General features: G+C 37.0%; 1 protein-coding gene across 1 annotated transcript; it reads right to left on the bottom strand.

Annotated features, from left to right (window-relative positions):
- Nucleotides 1-110: 110 nt before the first annotated feature.
- Nucleotides 111-16,357, bottom strand: LOC128018760 (unconventional myosin-If). The gene is made up of 29 exons (XM_052604504.1): nt 16,197-16,357; nt 15,905-16,002; nt 11,701-11,832; nt 11,205-11,294; nt 11,017-11,111; nt 9,759-9,846; nt 9,581-9,670; nt 9,351-9,482; nt 8,130-8,264; nt 7,885-8,017; nt 7,529-7,725; nt 7,288-7,368; nt 6,534-6,620; nt 6,348-6,434; nt 6,088-6,255; nt 5,899-5,984; nt 5,563-5,644; nt 5,369-5,475; nt 5,174-5,272; nt 4,742-4,886; nt 4,472-4,586; nt 3,887-4,056; nt 3,459-3,604; nt 1,758-1,904; nt 1,529-1,677; nt 1,376-1,435; nt 1,030-1,249; nt 773-945; nt 111-698 (listed from the first exon to the last, which is right to left on the bottom strand). The coding sequence occupies exons 2-29, from the start codon at nt 15,905-15,907 to the stop codon at nt 622-624; spliced, it is 3,294 nt and encodes a 1,097-aa protein (XP_052460464.1). The 5' UTR covers nt 15,908-16,002; nt 16,197-16,357; the 3' UTR covers nt 111-621.
- Nucleotides 16,358-16,402: the final 45 nt, after the last annotated feature.

Below are 16,402 nucleotides of genomic sequence, written 5' to 3'. Positions count from 1 at the left end.
CATAATCATCACATTGTAATGGACATATTCCTTATTTTTTGAGAGTATAATCACATTTGTGGCTAAAACATTAGGACATATTAGGAATATAAATATAAATATTTCTTAGATTTTTCATTTAAAATTTAATATAGTGCAGCACTGAACATGTAAAACAAAGCTTTCTTTAATACTGCTAATATCAGACATCAATTTATACTTTCTATAAAGATTTGAATGGAGATTTTACACAGATGACGAGAAATAAAATGGAATAAAAAAAAATGATCCATAGAAAATATTTTTACATATTACAGAAAATTTCAGGAAATCGGACATAAAAATTGAGGAAAAGGCTTTGATTGTTGTTCTTCCCTTTGAAAAAAAGAAACCATTCTCAAAAATCTTTCAAACTGCACAACAGCACAGCCAAGTGGTCATTTGTGGACAGTGCAGAGTCTTTGTAAACAAAAGAAAAAACAAAAAAAAACAAGTCATAAAATTCTGCAAAAAATCCTACTGATCTTGTCACTGGCTTGAGTCCAAATTCCCAGAGCCTAAAGGATTCCATGATCTAGAGGAGGTTAGACGTCAAAGGTCAGGGTGCAGGTGCATCAGTGTGACCTCGCTAACATGCAGAGGTCAGATCTTCTCCACATAGTTTCCAGGAAAGAGACCCTCCTTCCCATGAATCCGCCCTCGCCACCACCCCGATGGATCTGCAGGAAACCCAGAGGAGCATTAGACACAAAGCCTGAATCGAATTGACAACATTCTTATTTCCAGGTCTCACCTTCACTGAGAAGGTCTATGACGTCATTGACATCAAAACTAATTTCATCCACATCTTGGCCAAAATACTGGTAAAGCGCTCTGCAACGAGGGCCCTGTGGTCGGGGCTGAGGTTTGGGACGGCTAGAGGGGGCCGGTGGAGGGCGTTGACTGATGCTCCTTTTCCGCTGCATTCTGGGAAGTTTTAGACTGTTTAGTACTTACAAAAACTGGTTTTGAGATGCTTTTGTAGGGGCATGTGCATCTGTTTTCTCTTACCCTGACATGCCCTGATCAGGCACATTGAGGAAGTCGAGGTTCGTGGACTGATTCTGGGCTGGCCTGGAGCCTCTTCGATTCTTCTGCGATCCCAGTTTAGGAAGAGCGTTGCTAGGTGGAGGGTTCCTCACTGGCATGGAGTACGTCGCTTCCTTCTGTGAGGGATGCTGCTGTTGTGCACCACCCCGGGCAAACTGTGCAGCCCCGTTCTGATGGCCCCCTGTCAAAAATCACATCATATAGAGGGCTTCAATAAATATAGAGGGAATAGAAATGTATCCACATGGTTCAGTATAGCAGTTTAAGCTCAGAATTTGAACTTAATTACATCCATTAGGAATTTTACCTCTGTGCCGTGGCTGGTTTCTCCCTCCTTGACTCTGTGGCATGCCTTTCCTTGTTGGCTCTGGAGAAAAAAAAAAAAAAAAACATGCAGTAAAGCGCAATGTTTTTTTGTGCCACTGTTGACACACTTCATCCATCCATTTATCTCACGTACTGGATGTCTTTGGTAGTCCATCTCCTATAGTGATAGTAAGGGTCTTTCCTCCAGGTTTGATGACGGCTACATCGGTCTGTCCCCTCTGGAAAACCACCACACGTGAGCTGCCTCCTCCCCAGCCCTCCTTCTTCACACGGAACTCCAGCCTGCACAAAATATTAGTTTATGTACCGCTCTGGAATGAGTCCAATGCAATAGAGAGTAAAAGATAGAGAGTTATGAGCACCTGTCGTTGAAGGACAGTGTGAGTTTGCTTTGGGTCTGCTCCTCATAACGTTTGCACAGCAGACTGAGGAACTCAGTCTTAAATGTGGACTCCAGCAGACTGTCATACTCACTCTCGTGAAGGATGAAGAAGTCATCTTGCCTTGTGCTGGAGGGAAATAAAAGAAGACTCATTTTTTACATTTCCTGAAGAAAATATGGTGCTTGTCCAAACAAAATTCAGAAGTTTTCAATATAAGTTTCCCAGTATTAACCCAGTGTTTTTGTTCTTGTTTCATTTATTTTTTATTTCTTTGGAAAAGTTTTTTGAGCTTTCTTTTGAACTTTCCATTTCCTTGTTCTATTTATTTTTATTAGTCTATTCAAGAAACCTAAAAATGTATTATGGTTTCAACAAAAATATTCATAGGCACAACTGTTTTCAACATTGTCAAATATAAGAAATCAGCAGATCATGTGACACTGAGGAATGGAGTAATGGCTGGATGGAAATTACATTTTAGAATATATTCAAATATAAATTTTTATTTTTATTTTTTTGTAATAGTTCTGTAGACTGTTTTGTAAAACTGTATGAGATTTTTTCAAAAACATAAAAAAAAACATCCCCTATAGCTCCATCTTTAAGTCTTAATCAATACCAGAATAGAATTGTGTTACTTTTAACATTTTATTTTTTATAAACCATTCACTATTAGCATTTTATAATTATGATATGATTAGAAAAAGATACGAACAGTTCTGGGTGTGATTATGAAGATACCAAGTCAAGGAAGACCTAACAGTAAATTCATTTAAATAAAATCCAACAAATGACATTTTCTCATCAGTCATTCAAAACTCAAACAGCTCAAATGGTGCTTGACAATTAATACAATGAAAAGATTTAGAGCAATTAAGGAAAAAATAGAAGAGGGCATGAGAGAGGGCATCAAAGCACAGTAATAGTAAGTGACTAATGTGTAATTGATTTTTACATTATCTTCACATGTCTCTGATATATCATCATTAAACATCATCTTAACAAGTAGACGATCACCATCCCTCTCTCTCTTGTTCAAAACCGCTTTCATTCTCACTCAGACTTGCCATATAAGGCAGAAAAAAGAGCTGAGCTGCCATAAATATTAACTCATTTCCTGTTTGTTAATTTCCTTTTAGCACTTTTGCAAATAGTTTGACCCAGCAGAACTTCCGCGTACGCTCTTCTGCTGTAGCAGCAGTGGTGGTCTGGCAGCTGGTTTGTGTCACATAGAAATAAATCAGCATGTAAGCACTATTGTGTATGAAGCAGACACAGAATAAATGCTCAGGCTCAGAGCTTAAATAACAGACAATGATTTTAAAAGCAGGTGTATATCTGTATAAATGTGTAATGCCATTTTGGATTTGCAATTGCAATATTTTGTTGAATAAATGTGAATATTTACACATCTAGTTGTTCCTTGTTAAATGAGCAAAGTGCAATTGCAACAAAAATGCCACTATATTTCTAGACTAAGAAAAAAAAAAAAAAAAAAAAAATATATATATATATATGTGTGTGTGTGTGCATATTATACACGTGTGTGTGTATATGTATATATATATATATATATATATATATATATATATATATATATATATATATATATATATATATATATATATATTTATTTTGCACTAGCATAGACTAAACGGGCAGTATAAGGCAGCTACTCACCTCAAAGAGATCGAATGGACACTTTTAATGTCAAGCTTTCTTTTCAGAACTTCCTTTATCAAGCCTTTCTCTGGTCCTTTCTTTACCTTTTCCCGACCGATTAGGTAGATGGATTTCGGTGTAAGTATCAGATCCCTCTTTATAGACTAAAGAAAACAATGAGAAATAATCCTGAACCCAAGAATCCTGAATCGTATCACAGTTTCCACTAAAATATTAAGCAGCACAACTGTTGTCAACACTGATAATGAGAAGAAATGTTGTTTTTTTTGGACCCTAAATCATCATTTTAAATTGAATAAAATTTACATTAAAAAATTTAAGAGACTTTAGAGACTATAGCATTTTAGAGACTTGTTTCAAAAACATTAATAATCTTAATGTTTGAAAGGAACACTACACATCATTTTTGCTTATTGGTTTCTCACCTTGAACCTACGGTCAAACTTGTTGACTGAGTCTGCAAAGTCAACTCGCTCTCTCTTGAGCATGAACTGCCGGAGTTCAGGCCTCTCTTCCATTCCCAGGTAATCGCCAACAAAGTTCCTGTTTATACTATTCTTACGTCGTTCTTTAAAGTTATACAGTATATCAGAGGCTGAAATTTAGACAGAGAGAGAAAGAAAGTGTATAACTTCATATGTAAAATGTGTTATTATTAGTGCTTACCATATGCAATGTAAACATTACAAAACAGAAAAGGGGATTATAAATAAATGTAATTAATTTAATCCTAAATCACCTAGAAGTTTCATTTTAAAAAGTTGTTTATAATTACAAATAGATTATTGTACCCAAAATTTGTTTATGCAGTGTATTATTTATGTTTATTAGAGGATCCTGCCATTAGCTTAGCATAATGCTAACAGCAAAGTCTTGTGAAATGAATGGAAAGACAGTTTGTGTGGCACATGGTAGACCGCTTCGATCAGTCACTTATGAAGTTCTGCGACTGTTAGGATGCTGTTAGGCTCTATGGAAGAAGTCTCCAGGTTTTATAAACTTGTACTCACCCTCCTCCCGCATCTGTTCATATTTCTTCCTGGCGATGAATTTCCTCCACGCCTTCTGGATGGTCCTGGCAAATGTGTCGAACTTCCTCTCTCGCATCTCCTCCAGCAAAAATAGCTGCAGTTAAAAGAAATGGGAGTTGAAACGGGATTTAAGGGAAAGTCCAGATTCGACCCACAGTTTATTTATTCCCTTCTTTTTAGGCCTTATTATAGGTGTTCTATGTCTTTTTAATTCATTTTGTGACTTTTTTGATAATTCCTGAGCCTCACCGACTCTGGATTCTTGACGAAGACTTTGGTGCGTCCCATTTGGTACTGATCTGTGTCCATGTTTACAGAACGCAAGAGGTGCAAAACGCCCTGCTGTTCCGGACCACGCCAATTAGGCCACGTCTCTGCTGTAAGAATGGCATACCTAGCAAAACACAAGTGCTTTTCTGTAACTACAGAGATGAACACACCTGGGAAATCACCTGTGAAATTAGCACTCCTGAGAGGTCAAGATGAACACACCAGCGATATTTCCGCAGAGATTAACACCCGAGACTAATTTATTTGAGCTCTCTCACCTGAGGTTCATTTTCTTAACTAGAAAATCCCAGAGCTAATTCAAGTTATGCTTTGCAATGCTACTAAAATATCCATATGAAACGATTTTAAAATATATTTTTGTCCAACATATTTTTTCAGGCTTACTCTTACCTCTGTAAAAACTTCTGGAAGATTCTACGATAAGCAAAGCCGGCTCGTCGTACCCTAATATTTTCCCTCAAGCCAAGATATTCCACCTGATGTTTCACTCTGAGAAGATAAAAGTGAAATTTATGAATAGCACATGTTGTAGTTCATTTACACCATCTTTGCGAAATATCTGGAGTCTTATTTGTATGAGCTCACCTGCTCTCCTCCCAGTCTTTGGGCCTCTTGGTCTCGTTGGGTTTGATGCAGCGGATGTAGTGCGGTGTGCACTTCATCAGTGTGCTAACCAGCTCATTGGCCTGTCTCTGTGGACCAGACAGTCAATGAGTGACTCCAGATAAAGGAAATGTGGCAGGTGTGCCATATGAGTTTATTATAAACATTGGTCTTACTTTGATCTTCGAGCTAGCGGTGGTTGGTCTACCTTTCTTATCCGTGTTGAGGTTTTCTGGGAAGAGGCTCTGGATGAAGTCACTGCAATGTCAAGGGAGATCAATATTTTGTGGATGTTTGGAACACGTTGACTGAGATTACGGGGGAAAAATGGTTATGTCCACTTGCAAGAAAACAAGTTGCAGGGAAAATTGATTACTCTCATCTGTCTTTGTACTGTTGTTTCCTTGGCTTTCTGTTACATGAAGTTCTCTACCTTTTTACCAAACCTAAAACAACCTTAAACAGTTCTTATGACACGAGAGAAAAAGAGAGAATTAGTGGATAGCTCTTACTATTGGCTGCTTTGCATCAATTCTATGAGATCAGGAAAAAGCACATCTCTGTTTCGCTCACAGAATCCGCTGATGTCATACGACACCTGAATCAAAGAAGCAGAAATGAGAAGCAATTCGGGAGTGCTACACTACTGTTCAAAATTGTTTTTGGTTGGTAAGCACTAAAGATCAAAAGTCGTAACACACCTTGCCAGCATAGTGGTGAATGACGAAACCAGAGTTCCAGTTGTTGAAGTGTTCGTGCGTCCCCACCGCAGCCTGTAGCTTCTGAAGCAGAGTCATATCAGCTCCATCTCCTTTGGCGTGCATGGTGGCGCAAACATCATCCAGCACGCTCATGATGCCGGGAGGATTCTGGGATTGAGGAGGGGACGGGGTTACAGCTGACAAAGCTAATCAAAATGATTATTAATAATGAATATAGCACAGCCTCTCTACGGGCTTACCAGTTTATTTTCTATTAAGTCACACACAACTTTGTTGTTAAAGTATTCTATGGGTGTCCATTTAATGCCCTCCTGTACATACTCTTCCTGTAGGAAGTAAAGAACAATAAAGTCTGTCAGGCTGCGACTTTACACACATCAAGAGGAATATAGTGAGAAGAATAATGAAAGAGCTGTTTGTTGTACCTGTTCTGCTTTCAGTGTCAGCTCAATAAAGATCTGCTGCAGCTTTTCATTCACAAAGTTGATACAGAACTGCTCAAAACCATTCCTCTAGAGAAAAATTGTTATTAACAATAGAATTAAATTAAAATGTACTCATTTTTTTTTCACAGTATGTCACTTAAGGACATTAACACTTGAAAATAATAATAAAACACGCACACATACACAAAATATGTCTTCCATTCAAATGTTTGGGGTCGATTTTTATAATGTTACTGAAATAAGTGTCTTATTTTCACCAAGGCTGCATTTATTTGTTCACTTATAGAGTAAAAAGATTAATACTGTGAAATTTGATTACAATTCTAAAATATCATTAAAATGATCTATTTAATATATTTTAATTAATAATATTTAATAATTATTATTATCAATGTTGAAAACAGCTGTGCTGCTTAATGATGAAAAATAAGGTTCTATATTTTAAGTGTTCTTTGATTAATAAAAAGCTCAAAGAGCAGCATTAATTTGCAAAACAAATATTTTGTAACATCATAAATAATTACTGTCACTTGAGGCTTTATTTCTAAATAAAAGTATTAATTTAATTCTTTTTTTTTATTACTCTTACTGAGTCCCAGACTTTTGAATGGCAATGCATATTTAGAGTCAATTAAAATTACAAATATGACTAACTGACTGATTAATGATTAGAAGGTTAAAATTCCCTCATTATAATATTCAATAACAATCAATAAAAGGAGACGATATTCACCTGGAAAATTTCAAATCCATAAATATCCAGAACACCAATACTGAGCTCCTCAATGGGTTTCTGCATGGCTTTATTTATTGCCTGCTCAAACAGAGAAAAGCAAAAAAATATCTATGTGTGTGTGTATATATATATATATATATATATATATATATATATATATATATATATATATATATATATAAAAATATTTTTTCATCTCAAACAACAGTTATTGGGTGTCCATGCACTGTTTGCTAACCTCAACAAGGTAGTCAAACAGACGGGCGTAAAGTGCTTTGGAGAGAGCGTCACGTGTGTAGCATGCTTGTTCTCTGTTCAGAGTCACATCAATGGATTCAGATTTACCACCCCACTTGGAGTCCATTTTCCTGCTAGTGAGTTTCTCCTGTAGACGGTTTTGGTCGATGCCCAGCAAGTACGCAGGGAACGCCAGTACTGTGTTGAAAGCAGGGTAAAAGATGTCAACGCAAAGTCTAACAGAACATTTACAAAGCTCAAAATAATCAGTTACTATTATGACAGTCAGTGGTTTCAGAATTATACTGAGTGATCTCAGAACAGCAAATAGACACAATTCATCCACATATCACTCACAGTCCGTGCTCTCCACCTGCGCGTAGTTTCCCGCCTCAATGAAATTGACGGCACCCAGATGTAAGATGCCAGCTACAATCTGCAGCGCCTGCCTCTGAAACATCTCTGGTATGCCAATCACCTGCATGGCTTCCTGTAGACATCAAAAACAGCAAAGGTCTTAGTAGCAGAAACTGGACTGTTCTCAATGTGTCTGAGAAGAGATACACATAATCTGGCAGGATGATATAAATGAAAATATGCACCATGGTTTCTTGGAAGTCCTTGCTGTCATTAGTTCCATCCACCTTATATGTTCCAGACTGGTTCAGGTAGAAGTAGTAATCTGGAGTCATAATTCCCAATTCTTCCCTCTGCTGAGGCGTGCAACCATCTATTAGCTAAAAAAAAAAAGGTAGAAAATAGATTGAGCGAGAGAGAGAAAGAGATGTGGTTAATTCAATAGCCTTTCATGTGGCCCATCAGTAATTTGAAAATTTAATGTAATCAGCAACATGAATTTAACTTTTAATTCTATGAATTTTGAAAATGACATATGATACATATGATGCCACAAATATTGGCACCCCCAGAAAGTTTTAGGAGTGAAGTATCTCTGAAGTATATTCCCATTCATATTTAACTTTTTTTTTTTTTGCACACCAGGCAAAAAAAGACTAGGAGTATGAAATTAACCAGTCATGACTTTTTCTTCCACAGGATTATAAATAGAAGGACACAAAGGCCAAATTGCCTTAATCATCCATCACAAAGAGTAAAACCAGAAAATATAGTTCTGATGTGCAGAACAATATTGTTGAGCTTCACAAAATAGAAAGTGGCTGTAAGAAAAGAGCTAAAGCATTTCAAATCCCAATTTCCACCATCAGGGCAATAATTAAGAAGTTACAATCAACTAAAGATATTATAAATCTGCCTGGAAGAGGACGCGTGTCTATATCGTCCTAATGCACAGAAGTAGAGAGAAGAAGAGTTTGAGTGGCCAAAGACTGTTCGAGGATCACAGCTGGGGATTTGCAGAGATTAGATGAGTCTTTAAGTCAGAAAGCCTAAAAAAAAAATTGTCCCACTTTATATTAAGTGACCTTAACTACTATGCACTTACATTTAAATTAATCATTTGGTATAATGCACTTATTGTGTACATACATGTTTATAGATTGGACTTAGATCTGTAATTACATTTATAATTGCACTGTTGACCCATCCCTTACACCTTAACCCACCCTTAAACCTACCCATTAGGTAATGATGCCATTATTCATTTCTTTGATTTTATTTAAATTATGTAATTTATATAATATATCTTATTTTAATACTATTGCATATATTAAATTTAGTCTTGATGGTGACTTATTTTCGGTTTCTAAACTCTATTAAATGAGATCTCTGTGATTTATATAAAACATTTTATATTTAAGACACTGTTTAAAAAATATGGATCTATAATTATAACATTTTCCTACCTGGTAAAAGATGTGAAAGTTCCTTTCACTTTCATTCTGGCTCACGACTCTTGATTTTTCCAGCAAGAAGTTGGAGATCTTCCCTCCGTCTGGCTCTCCTCCTCGACTAAACTGGATCTCAAAGTATTTGCCCTGTCAATTGAGCTATTGTTACTCATAGTAATGGGACACAGGTTTGCGTGTTGTAAATTCATCAGACTGAGCTGCATATACGTGAGTGTGAAACGTACAAAGCGACTTGAATTGTTGTTGCGGACTGTCTTCGCATTGCCAAAGGCTTCCAGCAGAGGGTTCGACTGCAGGATAATTTCCTTCACATGCTGAACAACAAAAAACAACACAGCACAAGCTTTATAACTGCCATTTGCCGCATGCTAAAAAGTTCCGAGATATTTAACCACTTGTTACCTGTACTTTAGCTCCTCCTCCTGATACTTTAGAGATGTAGCCCATAATGTATTTAGCAGCAACTGTTTTTCCTGCTCCACTTTCTCCACTGAACACAAACATACAGAAGACAGGAACACAACTCCCTGATTATGTTAAGTCACCCCGATTCAACATAATTCATCACTTGTATATCAGTGCTATTTCAATTTACATTCTCTCTCTCTCTCTCTCTCTCTCTCTCTCTCTCTCACACACACACACACACACACTCACACACTCACACAAGCATGCTTTTAAAAAGTGGTGTCACTTAAACAGGAAGTTGTGGTTAGTGGCTTTTAATTAAACCCAGTTTTAATTCTTTCTCTCTTTTTTTTTTTAAAGAAATTATAGCATTCGTAAGCTGAATAAAATGGTATGCCTACATATGGTAATTCTCATCCTCATTGGCCAAGACCCAAAAAATGGAAGTAGGAAGGCATCAGGACACATCTTGTGACACTAAAATGTCCCTATTTGGTCAATCAGATAACATACTGCAGTGCCTACAATATCCTGGTTGTAAAATATCAATGGTTGGTTAAAATGATTGAATTAATGGCTAAATTAATTCAACTTATTTATTCTGTTCTACTGGGAAATAGTTATTCTTAGTTATTAAATATTTGTTTGGTTATGTCTAAAGCTCACTAGATTTGTTCTAGTTCATTAGATGTGATGGTCTGTAAGGTACAGTACCTAAAGAGGAACTTTCATACAAACTTACATTCAGCTGGACAGTAAGGCAGCAAAGAAAGCTATTAAGAAACAACATTTGCAAGCTCCTCTCCACTGCCTGTGTAAATCAGGAAGGAAACTTTACTAAGAATGGTGACCACTGCTGCAAAGGCTTCTGTGGGTGTGACAAATAAGGGAAGGAACGGTCCAACAGTGAGAATGGGACCAAAAAGAGTAAAACGTTGATATTGGTGACACTAATACTGAAATGTTTATCTCTGCCAAACGGCTGAGATAGCAAATTTTGCCTCGAGTTGTTAGACAGTGAAAGGTCGCAGACAGCTTACTCAGAACTGGAAATGCATACAAAAAAATGATTTCTTTAAACGTTGAACCAGAAGCGAGTCATGTAAATTCCCTGATAATTCTTCGCTTGTGGTTTAATTTAGAGGTGTGGCCTGCATGTGAAAACGGCCTGGGGTTTGAATGTGGCAAGTCACAGGAAGAACATCAAATCCGCATTGAAAGAAGCGGCTTGTTTCATGCGAACATCACAAACCTGATAATGACACACTGATTCTCACTGTCAATCATCATGTTCCTGTACATGTTGTCTGTCAAAGCATAAATGTGCGGTGGGTTCTCATATTGGGCCTAAAGAAAAAAGAGATGGCTATGAATATGGCATGTTAAATACAAGATAAATCTGCTACATGACTGACTAAGGGTTCATTGTATTTGACCTACAGCTCCCTGGTAGAGCTCAATCTCACGGTCAGTGAAGTACGGCATCTGTTTGAAGGGATTCACCGATATCAAGACAGACCCTATATAGGTCTTAAAATCACAGTTAAGGACATATGAACAATCCAGTTAAATGAAATCCAATTCTGTTTTTTCAAAAATCATAAAGTTTCATATTATCAATGTTTTCAGCCGTTTTTGTGGTGATTCTGTGATGAATAGTCGAAATTTATTTGACAAAGAAATCTAGAAATAAAACAAGTATTTATCTTACTGAGAAATCGTATTTGTTCCCATGCAATTAAAGAGTGGCTGCTAAGTGTCACGTAAAATCAGGAAGCAAGTGTGTGCGAACTGTTACATGTAAACAAAAGAGGAAGACAAAACTTGTGATCGAAGTCTTAAAAACGGCAACAACACCAACAGTGCTAACCGATCAGCTGAGAGGAGTGTGTTGTTCCACCCTCGAGTTATCTGATCGCTATCATATCAAGGATACAAAGATGTAGTCGTCCATAAATCTCTTTTTGAGATTTTCCACGATGGCATCTTCAGTGATCTTGGAGAGAAGCACCATGTCATCAACACCACTCTGCTTGACATTCTGGCTCTGCCAGTGATACTTACTGCCCTGAAGGACAGATGATAGATAGAAAGAAAGAGAGAGAGAATAGAGTCCATTTACAGGAATTTTACAACAAAGATTTAAGTTCATGTACTTTAAGAAAAAAACATTATGCTATTGTAGACCCTATTTAGCAACTGACTTGTTTTAATCATAATAAATCTTGAGGGAACCCGTGCTTTCTTGTCCCAACATAATTGTAAAGCACTTTAGGTGTTCAGCAATACACAATAAAGCGCTATATAAATGCATCATTCATTGATTCATACTAGAAACTGAACAAGTCTACGAGAAGTCAGAAGATATTACAGTATATGGTACTTTGATGCTGAGATCAAAGAAATGTAAATACTATATGGAAAAACATCCGGAATCCATTTTACTTACTTAAACACTGGATAAAAACTGGATTATATTGATCAAGAATTGACTAAAATGTTAAAAGTGAAATGAAGCCAGACTGACTTTTGAAGAGGCTTAGGGTAAATTTTAGGCAGAGCATTTCAATGTATCTCAATGGAAACAAAACTCCATTGATGGCATTGAATTACTGTAAATCCAAAAGGAAAAAAAACCCCAGCTTATTTAAAAATTGTACGTGTTTCTGCTTACATAGGCAGTATGTCACCCTTTTACTTATATCCCATACAAAGAGCAAAGGAACACATTGTTTAATTCACATATACTGCACTGATATTCAAGCCAGTGAAAGACACAGCCTTTGGAAAACTTACAGCTGTGTTTCAATCAGACTTACAGCATCCAGTTCCTCTTTCAATCTTCCCTGTTTTAAAGTATTTACCACTATTTCTAACCACTGGCGATTGCAGTCAGAGAATGGGAGAAGCTAAAAGCTGAACCGAGATGTGCATCTCTGTTCACATAAATGTAGGCTCCTTGTTTAAAAAGGAAACACAATCTTCATAAATACAAAGTCAAAAACATGTTTCTAAAAAATGTTGCAATGTTGTGTGCAAACACACACACAAAAAAGATAATGTGTTCAGCTTTAGAATTTAAAATGGTTACTTTCATAATTATTTCATAGCTACATCCTTTACAAGATGACATTTGAAGAGGGATTTCCTCCTACGTAAGTTAATATAAAGAACCACTGCAAATACATAGTATACCTCTATTTAAAGTATAAAAACTCGACTGAGGTGATGGTAAGGGTAAGCTAAATAAGTCAATATAGGTTGGTTGCAATGTATGTTCTCTAATAATTACCATACAACGGAATTTTCCCAGTCTAAATAACTAGGTGATTGAACTAAGGTGGTTATCTGTGATAACTATAACAGGAAACCACAAATTGTTTCCAAGCAACAGGCAGCAGATGTAAGGAAGTTATAGACCAGTTGTATGTACGTTTCACGTTCTGATGCATTACATCCTCCATAACATTAAAGGTTGTGGCTTTCTTAGCAAAATGACCTGTAACACGTAGCATAATGACAATGTAGTCTGCTTATATTTAGATTTAACTGACCCTAGGTGAAAAGTTCAACATATTTTTATAAAAAGACTTACTTTTTACACAGAAAGCACTGTAACGTTACAGTCGGAGAGGTCAAAGTTAACCCAAGCATGTCAAGGCCTAACATTGATTTTTAACATTGATTGAGGTAAACCAGATGTTTTTGTATACAAGCTCCTTAAGGCTTCTTTTCTTTTGATGTGTTGCACTGTTAGGAAGCTGTGAACCCTTCATTGGGTTTGTGGTCTGAATTCCTAGACTATGTTTCAACCACAGCTCAAACACCACACATGGAGGATGGTCATGGTACTTACACAGTATCTGAGCTACAGCAGAGGTATAAGATTATAAACTAATTAACTGTTTTTTGATTGACACTGGATTTTCTGAAGATATATTTCTCTTTCACTCAAAGAGGTTCTGAGAGAGTACAGGCTGTACATAATGTTCGTAGTGTGACTCAAAGCATGACCTAAGATGTTTAAATCTCGATGTAGCACCCGCTCTACAGAATAAAGTCATATTTGTAAGTCAATGTACATGTTCCTCTTTGCTAGTAGAGCTAGGTGATAATACCCCCCAAAATATAAAATGCCTTTGTCTACTGATCTTTATATTCCATAAATGGCTAATGAAAGCATATTTAAATCACTCAGAAATGAAAAATACTGAAATAGCTGAAATGTTTGGATGAAATAAAGAAACAGGAAATAAGAACATACAATTCACAATCTGACAAGCAAGACAGACAATGAATCAGCCATAATGACTTGCTGACATCTCTGTGTTGAGGTACAGGTCTGAATAATGATAGATTTGGAGGGCACTGATTGCAAATAAAATGAGTATTATTTCCAAACTCACAGTACCTGTAAACCAGCAGGTGAAAAGTATTCTGAAGGAGAAATTCTGAAATGGACATTTTTTTTAATCCCAAGAGGCCTTTGTTTGCTGAGTGTAGGTTTCTCATCAAAGCCCGATGCCGTCAAACTGGTGAAATGTTCATGTTTCACGATGTCAGGGGCAAGGGAGCTAGGTAGCTGAGAGCTTTTTGGGGCTGGGGTGGTGCTTCTGAACAATCCCATGAGGCGATGGGAGAACATTTGTGAATGGCAATGAACCAACACAACTGATGCTGGTAGATCACATGACAATGAGAACGTTACGAATGTAGTATGTTCAGATTGCATTCATGCAATACACATTCATACTATATAGTACATACTTGTTTAAGGGCCATGAAGTAAATAAACAAGAAATACCAAACACAGCTAACAATACTTTGGCTAAGCCTTTCGTTGCTTGCAAACAACTCTTGAGCTTAAAAAACCTCTTCCTCTCTGATGGTTCTCAATAGGGATACGTTTGATGAGGACAAACCTTACTTAAAGTGATTGTCCAAGCCTGTGTGTCTTTCTTTGGAAAACTAATTTTGAAAAATGTCTCAGTGGTTCGTTTTTATCCATACAATGAAAGACAGTAGGATTTGAGGTTGTTTTGGAGCCTAATGACTTTCATTTCAAAGTCAAGAACAGTTTAAACATTCTTTTAAATACCTATTTTGGAATGACATCACTAATGTTCCTCTTAGATATTAATAGTCATAGTAATAGTGAAAAATGCTTGACCAGTGAAAAACGCCTACCAATTCCTCATATTCCAAAAATGGTTAATGCACAGCATTGTGTGTCATTCCGAAATGAAAGATTTTGAGATAGCATATGTGATTTATTTAATTAATGGGATGGTGGTTGAATTTCCTTTCCCTTTCCAATATTTATTTATTTAAAAAAACATTTTTTTTTTTTTTTTGCTAAACTATTCCTAAAATAATGTGGTTCCTGTCAACTTTGCATGCATCGTCTGACCCATGTAAGTTGCAGTCCAGTTGTGCTGGATCATTTTAGTACAGGCTGAGAAAGACACAAGCTTCAGAAAGCTGTACAAGCGGTGAGGAAGTACTGACAAGAACCGCAAGTCCCCTCTGACATACTTCCCCACTACCCCTGCACCCGGTTGCTGTTGCGAAAATTCCTCTGTTAAACCTCTCGCCACACAAAGTCAAACGCACACTTCCTACATAAGCACCACCACAGCCTCAAACTCCTCTCAGCTACAAAGCTACCTTGCCCCTGACATCACGAAAGCCCTCAGTAGCAAGGAAACGTGCGAACATTACACCGGTTTGACAGCATCAGACCTTGATGGTTAACAAGTGCACTCAAAAAAAAGAGAGAATTAAAAGTCACGAATGCTTGTGGTGAATTAAGCATTGGCTAATGACAGAGGCCAGTCCGTTTCCATTTAAGGAGTTGTTTCAGTCCTATTTCTTTTGTGTGATGCTGTTCTTTGGGCTACTTTTTTTTTTTTTTAGATAGTTTCACACATCCTCTATGAGCCCCTTTAAGCATTTTGATTTTATAGAGGAGGAAACTTTCCAAAATTATTAACTAGACTCGAGTATAATGAGGATTATATAACCCTATATACACTTATTCAAAGGCACATAAAGGAATAAAATGACAAATATGAGCAACAAATATGTAAATAATTTAAAGTCTGTCATAAAAGTTAGAACGCATTAAATATCTACTTTACCATTATGCCGGTACTGTTGGTTTCTCCTCGTTTGTAGTTCTTCTTTTGATGAGAGTGACAGTCCAAATGTTTCTCAGCACCCTGCCATGACCAGCAAACTATAGAGCACACGAGCAAAAGTTTAGTGAAGGGAAGCAGTCTGTGACAAGCACTGAGCACAGATCACTTCCTCAAACTCCCACAACCCTTAGGTGAGACAAGAAGAAGTTGCATGCTCTCTCGCCATAGGCTGTACACACACACACACACATAAGCCAACAAACACAGAGGACACATAATTGGTCTAACTCACCTTCCTCATGATCACACAAAACCTATGTCTCACAGGTTCAAAGTCAGCCGTTACTCTGAGGTGTGACAGGATGCAGCCCCTCCTGTTGATTGGATGGCAACAAACTGCACGAAATGCAGAAATGATACAGTCATCCTGCAAAGCACCAAAACTGAACACACCCTAACCACGTTTGAACTTCTTCATGGAGTTCCGAATTCAAAAAC

The sequence above is a fragment of the Carassius gibelio genome, chromosome A8 (assembly GCF_023724105.1).
Source record: "Carassius gibelio isolate Cgi1373 ecotype wild population from Czech Republic chromosome A8, carGib1.2-hapl.c, whole genome shotgun sequence".
NCBI classification, from domain to species: domain Eukaryota; kingdom Metazoa; phylum Chordata; class Actinopteri; order Cypriniformes; family Cyprinidae; genus Carassius; species Carassius gibelio.
The sequence above is the reverse complement of the archived record's forward strand: the minus strand, read 5'-3'. Positions and strand labels throughout refer to the sequence as shown.